General features: G+C 35.6%; 1 protein-coding gene across 3 annotated transcripts in view; it reads right to left on the reverse strand.

Annotated features, from left to right (window-relative positions):
- The window catches only part of GALNT13 (polypeptide N-acetylgalactosaminyltransferase 13), a gene marked incomplete at both ends in the record, with an annotated part of 461,512 nt that overhangs the window by 6,854 nt on the left and 437,001 nt on the right, over positions 1-17,657 (reverse strand). For all 3 annotated transcript variants that reach the window (XM_080689902.1, XM_080689901.1, XM_080689900.1), the window contains one exon: positions 8,661-8,795. In XM_080689902.1, the coding sequence (XP_080546028.1) occupies positions 8,661-8,795 (135 nt within the window). The remainder of the gene's footprint in view (positions 1-8,660; positions 8,796-17,657) is intronic.

Consider the following 17,657-nt stretch of genomic DNA (forward strand, 5'->3'; position numbering starts at 1 on the left):
GCTAAAATACAGCTCACTGTCAAATACCTTCTGCTATACCTTTATTTGAATATTGACAACAAAATGAGGTAAAATAAACCCTAAGCTAGTAGTATTTTATACTATATTAATTAATTATTATTCTCTGAAATGTAAAAGATTATTTCCTGTGATGTATACAATTTTAATTATATTATTTTAAAATACAGAGGAAAATAATAATTTCTGTTTTTAAACATGTTTGTATGTTTTACTACGTAAAACAAGTTGTATCGAGAAGTATCTGTAAATCTATACTTCTACAAAAGCAATTTCTCCTTGAAATCAACTGAGAGCAGGCTAGGAAAACAATTTGGAAACAAAATAAGAACCCAATTATTGTAAAGATCATATCTTTGTATTAAAGGACATAATTAAGATGATATTTTTAAAATTAATTAGTTAATTGATTAATTAATTAATTTATTTATTTTTGGTACTGGGGTTCCTGGAAACCCTTCTACCTCTGAGCTACACCCCCAGCCCCATTTTATACTTTTTATTTGGAAACAGGGTCTCTTAACCAGTGCGGCTGGCTTTGAACCTGCGCCACCTCCTGTCTCCACCCCCAAGCATGAGGATTACAAACGTGCACCACCACGTTGGGCTTAAGATGATATTTTAATAAACTAATTGTACAAGTCTCAAATAAAAGTTTAAATAAAGCCAATAGAATTATTCGTGGACATGTTGGAGCATTCCTACAAACCCAGTAGTTGGTAGGCTGAGACAGAGGGATTGCAGATTGGTTCAACATCTGCCTCAGCAGTGCTCTGAGACTCTCAGCAACCTATCAAGACCCTGTTTTGAAACAAAAATCAAAAGGGCTGGGATGGGCTCAGAGGTAGAATCCCCCTATATCCAATCCCTAGTACCACACACAAATAAAACTTGTTACTAAATATAATGGTAAACACAGTAAGAATAAACTTGGACCATATGTAGGTCCAGTAATATAGGGGCATAGTTAATATGTTTTCCAGGTTGACCAAGTACAGAATAACAACTGTTTAAAATTTAATAAAATAGTTGTTATTCAAATATTATGATCACGTGATATTGTAATCTATGCAGCAAGTAGAATAAATATTAGTATTCTAAAACTCAAGATGAACCGACAAAGGAAACACTAATCTATTTAAATTTCTATTCACTAATTGATTCTAATGAGAAATTACACTACTGGTCACTGGGATAATGGGAAAGTCATAGCAGTCTATTATATACAGCTTTCAAAAGATACTAAATCATTATTTTTATTAGGAATTCTACATGGGGACATGTCTGGGTGACATGTATAGATCACTTACCTTGAAATTATATTCCCATTTACCTGCTTTCTGGTAAAGATAAATAAGAGAGGGGGGAATTAAGGAAATTCTAAATATAAACTTCTGTGATTTCAGTAAATATCAATCTAACATATTGTATCTACTAAAAAAAAAACTTACTCATATTGAGGCTCTGGGAAACATTTTGCACAGATGGATATAGAATTCATAACAAATATTTTTTCAGTCAACTTGCTCAGCCACATGAGAAACAAGACTTATTTTTAGCATCATATTTTGCTCCCTTTTTTTTCTTTGTTGCATAGTGTTTGTTGAGCATAAGTGTTCGGATCTAAAATTAGGTTCTCACACTGTATGTAGCTGCCTGGTGTTCAAAACGAAATATGATTAAGTGCACATATTGCAGGAAAATGTAAATTTAAAATAGATTGGAACACAATTGTGGTGTTCAAACAGCACACATGAAAACATGAATAAAATAGAATGGATGAGCAATGGACTTTTATGAAAATAGCTTCTAAAAATTTCTCAGTGTGAAATTCAATTTCATTTTTCTCCCTCTCTTTTTTAAACTGAGACAATGGACATTTTGTGGCGCTGAAGTGACTGAGTAATTTATTCAAGAAATTATAGACCAGGAGATACATTGCAACTTTGCTAATGATGTTCAAGAAACCCTCAAATCAAAAAGGTTGTGTCAGATATAATGTTCAGTGCATCAAGCTTATAGTTGTTATTAAGAAATACTTAATTTAGCCAGGCGTGGTGGCGCACGCTTGTAATCCCCGCGCTTGGGAGGCAGAGACAGGAGGATCATACAGGTTCGAAGCCAGCCGTGTTGGCTTAAGAGACCCTGTTTCCAAATAAAAATATAAAAAAGTAGATGTCTGGAAGTGTACCACGCCTAGAAGGGTTTCCAGGAACCCCAGTACCACCAAAAAAAAAAAAAAAAAAAAAAAAAACAACTTAGTTTAGAAAGGGTGAAACTCTATAATCAAAATCAAAGTTAGCCAAAGATACGCATTTAATACCAGCATATACTTAGTTCTGTTCAATTAAAAGGAAAACCAATTAGATACTAATTGTATTATGGATACGTGTGAATCAGGTTTGTAAGCAATTAGACTAGTGACAGAGTAGTTTTATGCTGCCTGTTTATCAAATTAGACCATATTTATTGCAGAACAAATAACTCTATTATAAAGAATAACACAGATTCTATGTAAATAAAATTTAGTGCTGCAAATAATTGTTAGCACTTAATTTTTTTCATTGGTAATATTGTATATTTAGCTTATTAGATCATCATCTTTGCATGCTTCTCATTATTTATGGTTTTTCAATTACCTTGAGAGGCAATGTTATAGAGTAGAAAAAATGCTGTATTTAATGCCAGAAACCTGGATGTGAAGACTTGCACGGGTATTTATTCTATGCTCCAGTTTCTTAGCGCAAAAAAATACAGAGAATACTAATGTCAACTTTATAAGATAATTCTATAAAATACATAAGAAAACAGATAAAATTATAGGACTCAACTTTATTCCATTCTGTTTTCTCCTTGCTCAACTGAGAATTACATAAAACCAAAAGCACATGGGCAGACTCCATATTTCGAGGCTTCTTGACATTGTTCAGTTTTTCCTTGGATATTCCAACAATGCTGCTTCTATTTATGACTTTCCTTTCTAAGACTGAAAGGGCTATGGGAGATAAGGTGATGCACTATTTCAGCTGTTCACACTGTAAGATTCAAACCTGTACCGATAACTAGCTTTTCTTGAAAACTTCATTAGGACCTAAATTTTGGCTCCGCTGCTAGCAGGGCAATCTTTGTGCTTTTGCTTTTTTCTGATAAAGACTGAAAAAAGAGAACTTTAGGCTACATTTCAGCTCTATATTTCTGTGAACTCCACTAAGTTTTACTCTGCCTTGAAAAATGCGCAACCTCAGAAGCTTCTCAAAGAAGAATAATTTTGTCCTTGCTTACAAATGAGAAAGGACTAAATTAAGAGTTAGTAAGGAATACTTTTCTACTGTCTGCTCCGAGGTGTGAGAATATTGAAGCTACTGGGCAACGACTCCTCTTTCCCTCTTAATGCCTCTCATTCTTCTGCTCTCTTTCCCTCCCTTGGGCACCCTGGAAGCATTGTCTTTTCCAAAGTGTATCCCTGTCTCTTCCTCAGTTTACAATAAATTTCAACAATGCACAAGAAGACTGTGGAAGTGGATGCAGTGGCGCAGTCTCAGTACTTGGGAAGCAGTGACAGAAGGATCAGAGGTTCAAGGACAGCCTCAGTAATTTAGTAAGGCCCTCAGTAACTTAGGGAGATCATGTTTCCAAATAAAAAATAAAGAGTTAGGATATAGCTTCGAGGTATAATGCTTCTGGGTTCAATCCCCAATTTTAAAAAAAAAAAAGACTATGGAAAAAACAGATGTTTGGCCACTGTTTAAATTTTGATGTGTATATAAATGACTAAATGTGTTAAACAAAATGTCTCAGATTATACTTTTCTAACAAGTTTGTGGGTGATGCTACTGGTTCAAGAATGACCTTTTGATAGTGTGGACTAAAGGTTCCCTAAAAATGGAAACCTTAGCCGGGTGTGGTGGCGCACGCTTGTAATCCCCGCGCTTGGGAGGCAGAGACAGGAGGATCGCGCTGGTTCGGAGCCAGCCTCGCTGGTTTAAGAGACCCTGTTTCCACATAAAGTTAAAAACTAGGTCTGGGAGTGTAGCCCGTGGGAGTGTAGCCCGGAGGTAGAAGGGCTTCCAGGAACCCCAGTACCACCAAAAAAAAAAAAAAAAAAAAAAAAAAAAAAAAAAATGGAAACCTTAAAATGAAAGGAAACTATAAGAGTAAATATTTTATTTCAATTTCATTATAAAATTATGTCCTTTTGGATCATAGGTTTGAGGCCAGGGGTGGAAACTTAGAGAAACCCTGCTCCAAAATAAAAAATAAAAAGGGCTGGACATGGTGGTGGATGCCTCTAATCCCAGTGCTTGGGAGGGTGAGACAGGAGGATCACAGGTCACAGGTTTGTAGCCAGTCTCAGCAACTTAGTAAGAACTTGTTAAAAATAAAATAAAATAAAATAAGAAAATAAGATAAGTTTAGCTCAGAGGCAGAACATCCCCGGGCCCAAACCCCAGTACAATCAATCAATCAATGCATACATATGTACATACATACATGCATTTTAAAATGGGGGCTGGAGATGTGGCTCAGTGGTACAGTGCTTCTGGGTTCAATCCTCAATACCAATACTACTACAATGCTACTACTGTTACTAACACACACACACACACACACACACACACACACCCCTACTTTTTAATGACTTTCTTACAAATAAAATAACATTTCAAAGTTATATTTCCAGCAATCCAGGCCATTATTCCTAGAACTTTCTCCTTTCTCAGGTGATATCTCCATATTATGTTTTACACATTTCTAAATTAGGCAAAGTGATATCATCAGATGAATATCATAATTCAATTCTGCAAACATAATAATAATGAAAGAAAATTAAATGAAATATGTATTATTTAAATGATCAGATTAATCATTTAAAATAGAATCTCTCCATATTTATGGCATATTATAAGCTTTTGGGTGTGTATTCTAAAATCAAAATTAATATGGCTCAAAATATTATAGCGCTCTGAAATACTGCAAGAGATAACTGTTAGATATCGCAAAGGGTAAATTTACAAAAACAAACAAACAAACATGCAAAGGCTTTGGAATAATTTCCAGGTCATTGATCTATCCTGAACTGACTCTTGTGCAGGGTAAGAAAGTGGGATTTATTTCCATTTTTATACATATGGACAACCAGTTTTGCCAACACCATTTTTTAAAGAGGTTATCTTTTTTCCAGTGTATATTTTTGGTCCCTTTGCCAAAAATAAATTGACTGTAAGTGTATAGATTTCTTTCTGAATTTTCTACTTTACTCTATTGGTCTATGTATTTGCTTCTGTGCCAATACCATGATTTTTTTTTTTTTTATTACTAAGGTTCTATAGTATAGTTTGAAGTCAGGTGTTGTGATGTCTCCTGCATGGTTCTTATTTATTAGAACTATTTTGGCAATAGACTCATAAGTTTTGTTGTTCTATATAAATTTAAGGACTTACTTTTCTAGATCTGTGAAGAATGACCATAGTGGTTTTTTGTTTGTTTGTTTTTGTTTTTGTGGTCTGAGATGACCATAGTATTTTAATAGGGATTGAATTGAACCTGTAGATCACTTTTGGTAGAACGGCCATTTTGATATTTGTTCTGCCTATCCAAGAACATAGTAATGCAAGCATATGTATGCGTATAGCTGCTGCACAATTCATAATTGCCAAACGATAGATATTCATCAATACATGAATGGATTAAAAATTATGGAATATACACACAATGAAATTCTACTCAGCCATAAAAAAGAAAAAATTGTTATTTGTAGAGAAATAGAGCTAGATAATAATATGCTAAGTGAGATTAGTCAATCACAAATGTGAAAGGTCAGATATTTTTTCTCATATGCAAAAGCTAGGAATAAATCGAATAGGAAGGACTCCAGACAAAAGAAGAGAAAAAAAAAATTTTTTTTGGTATGACTGGGGATTGAACTCAGGGGCATTCTACCTCTGAGCTACACCCTTAGCCCTTTTTATTTTAATATTTTGAAGCAGGATCTCACAACATTGCAGATGGCCTCACTAAGTCACTGAGGCTGGCTGTGAACCTGAGATCCTCCTGTATCAGCCTCCCAAGTACTGGAATTACAAGCATTGACCACCAAGCCTGGCGAGGGGAAATGTTAGTGGAGTGAAGGAGGGGATATCACTGAGGGAGATGGGAGGAGGGAGGAAGATTTGAAGCTAGAAATACTTCAGTGGACGTGATGAATATACACAAACCTATCAAAGCCAATGACTGTGTTGAGCAGGGGAAGATGGGGAGGGAGAAGTCTGGTGGGAGCTGGGGATGGGTCAAAGAGTGCTGTGTGCATGTATGCCTCTATCACCGTGAACTTCAAGATGCTTGATTACACTACACCAAAAAATAAAAAATAAAAAAATGACAAAAGAACCCTTTAGCTTAGATGAAGCTACTTGTTTCTGACTTGTCTTTTAACATTTCTTAGTATTTACTAAACTTATTATTGACTGACAGAACATAAAACTAAAATATACACTTGTTTATGGTAGTTATTGTTTCTTTATGAAGGAAGGAATATGCCAGGTGTGATGGTACACACTTGTAATCCCAAAATTATGGAGGCTGAGAAAAGAGGATCACAGTTCGCAGACAGCCTCAGCTACTTAGCGAGGCCTTCCACAACTCAGTGAGACCCTGTTTCAAAAAAAAAAAAAATAGGGCTGGGGTGTATGTAGCTCGAGGTACAATGCCCCTGGGGTCCATCCCCAGTACCACAAAAATAAGAAAAAAAAATTAAAGGTAGAAATATGAGTTATTACTATGAAAGCCACTCTTCACTCAAGATTTATAGGAAAGTTTGAAGCTTAAAGTGGTGCTTTTATTATTTATTTATTTATTTATTTATTTATTTATTTTTGGTGCTGGGGATGGAACCCAGGGACATTCTACCTCCAAGCTACACCCCAGCCCTAATTTTTATTCTTTTTTTGGTGTGTGTGTGTGTGTGTGTGTGTGTGTGTGTGTGTGTGTGTGTGTTGTGGTACTGGGGATAGAAATCAGGGCATTCTACCTCTAGCTACTCCCCAGCCCAATTTTGTATTCTTTTATTTTTTAAATTATTTATTTACTTTTTATTTTTGTGGTAATGGAGATGGAACCCAGAGGAATTCTACCTCTGAGCCACATCCCCTGCCCCTATTTATTTTTTAGACTTTTAAATTTTGAAACAGGGTCTCACTGAGTTGTGAATAGCCTCAGTAAGTAGCTGAGGCTGTCTGCGAACCATGATCTTCCTGTCTCAACCTTCAGAATGCTGGGATTACAAGTATGCGCCACCACACCTGGCTAGTGCTTTGAAATTTGACACTGATTTATCTAAAATATATTAGTTATATCTACCTATCTAAATATATTTAAAACTGATTATATAAATGCACAATCATTCCCCTTTTGAAAAAATATATTCTGGACTTCCTTATTTTTAGCATAAGCCCAGTAAAGTCCTGGTCCTTGGAGAAAAATAAGCAGTTAAAACAGCTTTATTTAAAAAATACTATTTTCAAGATTTTTTACTTTACCTGTAGTTTTCATAGAAAAGGGAGAGCACTGTGATTAATCCTTAATTAACAGCAAAAGGCCCAGATTTAGTTGTTGGTACTTAGTAGAGAACAGGTCTTCTATAATTTAATATAATAATAGTTGAAGAAGAAAAAAATGGTGGCCAAGGAAGGTGAATAAAACAGTGAGAAAACAAAAGAGTCTGAATAGAACACAAGATTTCAAAAAGAAATCCTTTTTAAAAATGTCAACACCAAAAGCTCTGTAAACTCATGTGGAAATGTTACTATTGCAGAATATTTTAGACTTCCATGGAACACTGCATCTGAGAGACTCGTTTACCTCCATTGTATAATTTATCTTGTAAAATAAAGTTTAGTTCTTTTAATGATATAAAAATGTGACACAAATGACCAATTCATTTTGCTAAGCAAAGAGAACTGAAAGAAATGAGGCCATTTCTGAGCCTGCTTCCTTTGGTAGAGGAAGATATTTCTTTTTTATTAGCTCCATCTGATGGCTGAACTCATTTTTACACACTGTCTGGCTATAAATTCCCATCAGTAATTTTGTTGTTTTCTCTCCTGTCTTCTTTATCAGACGAGTGTTCTCTACCGAAGAGTGATTGCTTAGCTGATTATGCATTTAATTAGCTTATAAAAGTCTTCAATGTATTTACTATGGTAAATACTAAAGAATTCTTGGCAATATTCTCTACAACAGTAAATAAATATTTTCAATCTTGTCAGATTTGTAATTTTAGTTTGAGAAGGATAAATACCAGAGATTCCAATCATGCAAAATTAGAGATTAGAAAATATGAAAGCTGTCGTTATTGCCAATGTCATATCCTTATACGTACCTCTCAGATAAGTGTAGCTTTCCCCTTGCCTAATTTACAATTGGTATGTCCATGGAGATCACATGTTTTAAGTATATAGCAATAGTTATTCATGTTTATACTAATGGACCAGTCTAGCAAAAACCTGCTTACATGATTTGCCCTCCTATTACCGGATATAAGCATGTGTGCTTGAAATAAATTTTTTTTCAATACAGAAAAATAGATTAAATATATAACTTAGCTTAAGCATTGAGTAATAAGTAAGTTAAGAAAAATATTATACCTCGGCATCATATTCCCAGAGCTGATTTCCCCTCATGTGGTGGCATTTTAACATGATTACAGGCCCATTGAGTCTGGATACATCCAAGCACAAGTCATCAGTGCGGATTTCCTTGTCAGCAGTATAAGAAAACACCTAAAAACAGAAAATCCATGCTAATAAAATAATAACTACTTCCCTCCCCCCAAAAAAATCACAATATAGCACATCTATCTCTGGAAGATTTCACATTAAATGAATTTGTGATTTCTTTAGTATGCTCTTGAAAATGCTGTTCACCTGTATGTTTTTTTCAGCTGCAAAGTAAGGACAATGTCAACTCCTTTATAGTATTCTATTGATGCCTCAACTTATCAAACCGATCTCCTAAATGTTTGTTATTATATTCTGGTACTCATTTCCTTCCTGCAAGATACTTGCCTTATAAAGCTCACGACAAGGCTAAATAAAACAATCTCTTTAAACCTCATGAAGCTCAGTAAAAGGGCGTCCTTCTTCCTCCTGCCTTATGACCAACTGTCAACTCTAGGGACATTGATATCTAGAAGCTTAAGTTTTTCTTTCTTTCTTTCAAGTGCAGTATATAAACTTTATTATTGTCAGTGGGTTTCTAAAGGTTCTAGAATTATCTTCTCCAGAGATGTCACTAACAGTAGGCTTATAGATTTGTCTCATATTGTTTTGGCTAAGCTTGGCTTCATTAGTTCTTCTCAAAATATCAGTGGTAATGTCAAGGTGAATCATGGCTTCATTTTTAGAGGATTCAATTAGAAGCAATTATTATTTTTATTATTTTGTGTTTAGTGTGTATAATTTATATATAACATTGAATATAACAGTGATTATTAAAGTTTCATTAGGGATTTGATGAACATATTATAATTTTTTTCTCTTTTTAGTTCTGATAAGTAGAAATAAGTATTTGGTATATATTTTTTCTTTTCCCTTTGTAATGCCAGGGGTATTATAATAAGAAAGATCACCCTAGATTTTTTTTCTTCTCTGTTTTCCCTAAAGCAGTTTGAGGAAATCTAAGGAAGTCAGCTCTACAAATAACTTATCACTCTGGGGCCCTTGTCAATAATTTGAACAAGTCAGTCTTGCAAGGATCCCACCCGCATACTCTTCAGAGTTATTTTGAAAATGGGAGAGCTGTGAGAGGAAGTTATAAAGTCAGTGTGGCAATCAAGTACCCTCTTAAGCTCGCCTCTGGAAACAAAATTCTTTTAAAAAGGTTATACATTTCACCCACCAATGTCAACATTTCAGATATATGTAATACTCATTTAATTGAATTACATAAAATATTATGATTTCATGTATACAATTCAGAAATAAGTTTCATATCTTTATTATTATTATTTTCTTTTCTTTTTTTTTTTTGGTGGCACTGGAGGTAGAACCCAGAGGCTTTCTACCTCAAGGCTAAACTCCCAGACCCATTTTATATTTTATTTGGAAACAGGGTCTCACTTAAGTTGCTGAGTGCCTCACTAAGTAGCTGAGGCTGGCTTCGAACCTGCGTGATCCTCCTGTCTCAGCTTCCCAAGCGCGGGGATTACAAGCGTGAGCCACCACTCCCGGCTCTTTATTATTTTAATGTTCATATTTTTAATAAAAACATTGGGTAACCAAAAAAGAAAAAACGAAGACAAGTATTTGTACTTTCCCCAAATACAGTGATTTTTAAAACACAATTATAATGTTTTGTAACTAAAGAATTAAATCTAGTTCTGAATCTTAAACTAAAAGTTTTAGAGAATTTTTTTGTGTATGATAGCATTATTCCAATACTGATAGATAATTTTTCACGTAGAAATTTCTTTTATTTAATTGTTCAGAAGTGCCAGTGTAAAAGGAGACACAAAAACAGCCACTTCAGCATCAGTGTGTTATAGCCAAGTGGAAAAAAATGACTGAGCAAGAATTCTCCTCCCTTATGAAACCTGGAGACTATTATCTTTGAAAGTTCTAGAGAGCAGCCTACTATACTCCTTATTTCTCAAAGTCTTTGATTCAGTTTTTGATAAATTAGTAGATATCTAAAATAATTTGCATTTGAAAAAGATATTTGTAAAATGTATATCTATAGTATGTATATATATATAGATAAATAGATACAAATATCTGAAATTAACTTTGGCCTTTTCAATAATAAAAAAAATTAACAGTTGTTTAAATGCTTGGCCCACAAGTAGTTTTTCTTGAAAAAATAAATCTGTAGCTAATATTTCACTATTTTTTGGCATTAAGACAAAATAAGATTAGTGTCATTTTTATACTTGTTTCTAGGATGTTTTTACTTTTTATAATAATAAACATTAGTGCATGTTAGTATATGCATGTCCTACTTGATTTGATTTAGAAATAATGAAGTATAACCTCAATTATTCATCCTTGAGCTGTGTGTAGTAGTGCATGCTTGTAATCCCAGAACTTGGGAGGCTGAGACAAGAGAATCACAGGTGTGTGGCCAACCTCAGCAACTCAGTGAGTTCCTGCTTCAAAATAATAAATAAATACACACACACACACACACATACATACATACATAAGTGAAAAAAGGCTGGGAATGTAGCTTAGAGGTAGACTGTCATGGATTCAATCCACAGTACTACACAAAAATTATTTATCTTTCATATTTATCATCCTCTTATTCATAATTGCCTTTTTTGTACTTTTTATGAAAAAATACTCTAGAAGTTTTATGGAACTCACTACAAATATATTGAGTATAAATAATATATATGAAAAGCTTCCGGTAGTCCTGGTATACAGAAATAATTCAGCAAATGATTTTTAGTATTTTTCCAGTCGTTTGGAGCTATTCCTAGGTTATGGACTTGTGTGTGGATTCCTGTTTTGGTAATATATCCTGTGCCCAAGGAACTGTGCAACGGGAGCCCAGCAGTATTTTCTCTCTCCAGTCTCTGCCGCCCTACAGGCTTTTCTGACACGTTAACCTGTACCATCTCCACATACTATGGCCCTCTGGATTCACCACTCTGGAATCTTAGGACTTTGAGGACAACCTCGAGTCTCTTGCTTGATTTCCTAAGAACCAAGCACTCCTCATGTCTATTGCCTGTTCATTTCTGTATATATGTGTAGATCCCAGTACATACATAGTGTTCTCCTGCTACTCTACTTAAAACTTTTTTTTTTTTTTTTTGTGGTACTGGGGGTGGAACCCAGAGGCTTTCTACCTCCAGGCTATACTCCCAGACCTATTTTATACTTAAATGGAAACAGGGTCTCACTAAGTTGCTGAGAGCCTAAGTAGCTGAGGCTGGATTCGAACCTGTGTGATCCTCCTGTCTCAGCCTCCCAAGCATGGGGATTACAAACGTGCACCACCACGTCCGGCTTACTTAAAACCTTTATGCCTGACCACAAATATAAAATATTTCAAGCCTGAACATCTCTGAAGCACATTAAACTATCACACATGCTGATGACTTTCTGAAATTGATTTCCTTCATTAGTAAAGTCTCGTTCTATGCTCCTCCAAAACATAAAATGATTCCTCCTTTTCTAGTTACCACCAAAATTTCATTATCAATGGTAACCAAGACTTATTCTGACTAAAGACAGAACTGAGTCACACAAACCTTACACTTAACATATGTTTTCAGCTGCTCTGCTACCAAATTGACTTCAGTGATGAATGACTCAAAACTGATGGGTCACTTCAGTTAAGCTAAGGTGACATGACCCTTGATTTTGTGGGACTGAATGATCTCACCACAATAGTCTCTGATTTTATCCATTTCCTGCAAATGACATAATTTTGTTCTTCTTTATGGATGAGTAAATTCTATTGCACCAATATACATTTCCTTTATTCATTTATCCATTGATGGACACCAAGTTTGGTTGTATAATTTGGCTATTGTGAAATTGTGTGGCTATAAACACTGGTATGCATGTATCACTACAGTATTCTGACATTAATTCTTTTGGAAAGATACTAAGGAGTGGTATAGTTGAGTCATATAGTTGAGTTTCTTTTGAGGAACTTCCATATTGATTTCCAAAGTGATCGTGCTAATTTGTATTAATGATTGCTATTCTAAGTGTGCTTAGATAAAATATCAATGTAGTTTTTATTTGCGTTTCCCTGATCACTAATGATGAACATTTTTATGTATTTATTGATCATCTGTATTTCTTTTATTGCAAAATGTCTATTCAGTTCAATTGCCTTTTTTTTTTTTTTTTAGTGCTACTCAGTATTGAACCCAGGGTCATTCTACCTCTGAGCTTCATCCCCAGCCTTATTTATTTATTTATTTATTTATTTATTTATTTATTTATTGTGCTGCTGGGTATGGAACCCAGTGGCATTCTACCTGAGCTATTCCCCCAGCCCTATTTTTTAATTTGCTATTTTGAAATAAGAGTCTCACTAAGTTGTGGAGGGCCTCACTAAGTAGCTGAGGCTGTTGGCTAACTATGATCCTCCCGTCTTAGTTTCTCAAGTGCTGGGACTAGGAGCATGCACCACCAAGCCCTGCTTATACTTATTACTGAAACAGAGTCTCACTAAGTTGCAGAGGGCCTCACTAAGTAGCTGAGGCTTGCAGCAAACCTGTGATCCTCCTGTCTCAGCCTTCCAAGTACGAGGAATACAAAGCATGTGCCACCATGCCTGGCTTCAATTGCCTTTTCAAAAAAAAATTATTTATTTAGTTCAGTCATTCATTCACTCATTTTGCAGTACTGAGGAATAAACCCAGGGACACTCTACCTTTGAGCTATACCTCCAGCCCTTGTTATTCTTTTTATTTTGAAACAGGTCTCATTCAGTTGCTAAGGGCCTCACTAAGTTTCTGAGGCTGGCCTCCAACTTGCAATCTTTCTGTTTTAGCCTCCCAAGTACAGGATTACAGTTCTGTGCCACCAGACCCAGCTCAGTTGCTTTTTTTCTTTTTTAAACTGTTTTTTTAATGTTAAGTTTTATTAGTTTTTTATATGTTCTAGATATTAGTCCTTTATCAGAGGCATAGTTGAAAAAGAGTTGCTTCCACTTTGTAGGCTCTTTTCTCATACTCTTAATCGCTTCCTTTGCTATACAGGAGCTTTTCAATTTGGTGTCATTTCATTAATTCACTCTTAGTTTGATTTCTTGAGTTCTGGGATGCTTACTGAGGAAGTCTACTTGTGCTTATATGTGGGAGAGTTAGTTGTATGTGTTATTTTTCTTCTAGTATAGTGCAGTTTCTGGTCTAATTTCTGGGTCTTTGGTCCATCATGAGTTGACTCTTGTGCAGGGTGAGAGGGGTCAGAGTGTAGCATATCCTATTTTCCTAGCACCATTTGTTGAAAGGGCTGTCTTTTATCCAGACTATGTTTTTGTTTCCTATGTCAAAAATCAATTGGCTATAAGTATGATGATTTGTTTCTGCATCTTGGATTCCATTCCATGGGTCAATATGTTTACTTTTGTGCCAATACTGTGCTCTCTTTGTTACTATCACAATAGTATAACTTGAAATCAGGTATTGTGATGTTTCCAGCAAGGTTTTTATTGCTCAGCATTGCTTTGGCTGTTCTAGATCTTTTATTTTTTCATATGAAAAGACTCCACATCCAAGATCCAGCAGCACAAGAAATCCAAAGTCTCCTCCCTCTCCCCACCCACTCACCACCTTCCCTCCCTCCCTTCCTTCCTTCCTTCCTGTCTTTCCACCTCCCCCCCCCTCCTCCTTTTTGCAATAAAGAAAGTTTTCATCTGGAGCTGAAATTCTAACCTTTGGAGTGGGAAGAAAGGTGGTGGGCAAGGTTTTGAATTCTGAATCAGAAAGAGATCTGAGTAGAAGTTAAGTCAACTGGTAAATCCCAAGCAGACTGTCAAGACCTCCTGTGCAGAGAGATACAATTCTACTGATCACTGAAGTTACAAAGTTTGGATATAATTTGCAACTGAATAGGTGAGAATCCCAGCCCAGTAAAGAGGGCCAAGAACAGCTTGATGAGCAGCCCCAAAGGTGCCATTTGTATCACTGAAGCTTTCTCAAAGTAGCCTTCTATCTCCAGAGAGAATATTAATCATAATTATGATAAGAATTACAAGAACTGTTTGATATTAATGAACTTATATTATTCCCCCACAATTTGTCATGAAGGAGAGGAAGAAGAAGGAGGAAGAGGGAGAGGAGGGGGAGGATGAGGAGGAAGAGGAGGAGGAGGAGGAGGAAGAGGAGGAGGAGGAGGAGAAGAATAGAATGGCGAGATTATTAACAATAATTACCTCTATAGTATATGTCAAAATTTGTTTCTCTTATTCTACCATTGCTACCTGTAGGAACCATATCCTACTAGAGAGGCCCTGGAGATCATACTTAAAATCATGATTACACGGAACAGATGATTTGAGGCTAATATATACACCCAACCCAGGACCAATTATAAAGAGAAATCAATTAGACCTACTACTCTAACTTATAAAGAGGAAACCAACACAACAGAGGTACAAATATAAAACACTGGTTGGTTTTTATTCTTCTAGGTAGTAAAGTAATAGATGAGGTCTACCTAACTCAAGCTGTTTCTTTATATCTCTTTTTGCTTTCCTGTTCTCTGACCTGGGAGAGAGTGTTTGTGGCTTTTTAGAGATTCTTGTCACTAAGCATCTCTCTGCACAGTGCTAACGAGGATGATGCATATTTTATAAGCATCCACTTTTTATGACTTCTTTAACTCTGGGAGGTGTGCTGACCTCAGACAGGGCAGGCTAGTTCCCTTGATTCAGTTGTCACAAGCCAGCTTTATCAGGTGTGAGTCAGGCCACAGCCTGCCAACCTCACCAAGCACAGGAAGCACAGAACAAGCGCTCAAAGTGGTGTCCTACATAATTTACAGCGCCCGGAGCAAAATGGAAATGCAGGACCTGCAGGTAAAAATTATCATGAATTTCAGGACTGTAGAGCCATGTGCTACTGCATGGGTTGCACCCAGGAAGCTCTCTCACTTGAAGCCACTGTGACAGTGCCTTTCTCTAGAGAGAGGCAGCTACTCTCCATAGGGCATCTTGGAGTCTCTTTCATGTTCAGATGCTTCCTGCTAAGGTTGAATGGTGTCCCCCTCAAAACAATATGTTTAAACCCAAGGGGCTCAGAATGTGGATGTTTTTGGACATTGGTTTATTGGACCTATATTGAGTTGTTGTAATGAGGTCAGACTGGCATTGAATGAGACCTCAATCCAAAATGACTGGTGCCAAAAGGAAAGAAAGTAAGTAAGAAAGAGAGAGAGAGAGAGAGAGAGAGAGAGAGAGAGAGAGAGAGAGAGAGAGAAAGAAAGAAAGAAGGAAAGAAAGAAAGACAAAGACACATAGAGAAAAGTTGCCCAGGTAGACCAGAGGCAGAGGCTGGAGAAAAGTACCCACAAGCCTCAAACCTTGAGGATTCTGATAAATATTAGAAGTCACACGAGACACAGAATGACACTCCCCTAGATTTCAGAGGGAGTGTGGCACTTCTGAAATCCTGACTTCAGGCTTCTAGCCTCCAAGAACCACAAGGCATCACAGTTGTTTAAAGACACATAGTTTATGGAGAACCTCAAGAAACAAACATGCCCTTTTTACTTCTTTTGCTGGCTGAAGGGTCTAAAAGTCATTGAGATTTTTGCATAGGATGCCTGATTTTAGGTATCATATCAATTTGTTTTGGGTTTAAGTTGAAAATAATAATATTCAATTATACTTTTCCAAGGCATCAAATCAATCATTGTCATGATTATTTTTCTATTTAATTTTATGTCCAAGTCAGATGGGGTGTCACATTCCTGTAATTCCAGTACTTGAGAAGCTGAAACAGGAGGATATCAGATTTGAGGCCAACCTCAGTAATTTAGGGAGGTCCTCAGCATCTTAGTGAGTCCCTGTTTAAAATAAAAAAATAAGATAAAATGGGGTAGGGGTATAGCTTGAAGATATAATGCCCCTGAGTTGTTCAACCTCCAGAATAAATGAAAGAAAGAAAGAAAGAAAGAAAGAAAGAAAGAAAGAAAGAAAGAAAGAGGAAGGAAGGAAGGAAGGAAGGAAGGAAGGAAGGAAAAGAAAATTTAAAAAGTAGTTCTTTGCTGTAACTAGGTGATTTACCTGATTTTATATATACTTTATGAAGGTAAGACTGACTTCTATCTCTGAAGTGATGTTGTGCTCAAATTAGTTAATCCCAGTCTCAATTCCTTTCAATATCAATATTTTTATTTTAGATAAGCTAAGCACTTTTCATTATTTCACATATAGATATATGGTTTGTTTTGAATTCCTGTTCTGGGAACATACAGTCACGGGCATTTTATGGATTGTTTTCAAATATGCAAAAACAACATTTAACAAATTTCAAGGACTCTTTTGAGAATGGCTGAAAATACTCCACATTAAATTAATGTTTTCCCTCCACACAATTAAAGACTAAGTTTCTATACTTTTTTTTGAATTGCATAATGCTAAAAATCTGGATGCACATATAGTTCCTTCTTTAAAAACACACTTTTAACCAGACCCATTTGAAACATTACAAACAAACCTGCTTAGATCTCTACAGAAACAGCTGCTATGGAAACCTAGCTCTTGAGGAGCAGGTTGCAAAGTCAGGATTCTGTGCTCTGTAGCACCTGGGCACTTGGGCCTCCTGCTCTCAGCAAAGGGCTCAGGAAACATCGCCCTCTGCTGGCTCTGTCATGCTACAGCATTTCTTTTGTAACTAGATAAAATCAACTGGTAAATACATACATACATACATACATACATACATACATACATACATACTTACATACATACATACATATAGATATACTTTTATTATGTTGATTATCTTTTACTAAAAGGTAGCTGACAAATAAATATGTTTGAATACACACAAAATATCCAATATGTGTTAAAAATATTCACAGTATATTTGACTTTGCTTTATTATTAAATAGGTTGTCATTTTTCTACATTTAATTTAGTTTTTTCACTAAAAATGAATAAAAACTAAATTA

This window comes from Muscardinus avellanarius (genome assembly GCF_963383645.1).
Source record: "Muscardinus avellanarius genome assembly, chromosome: 2".
Lineage (NCBI taxonomy): Eukaryota > Metazoa > Chordata > Mammalia > Rodentia > Gliridae > Muscardinus > Muscardinus avellanarius.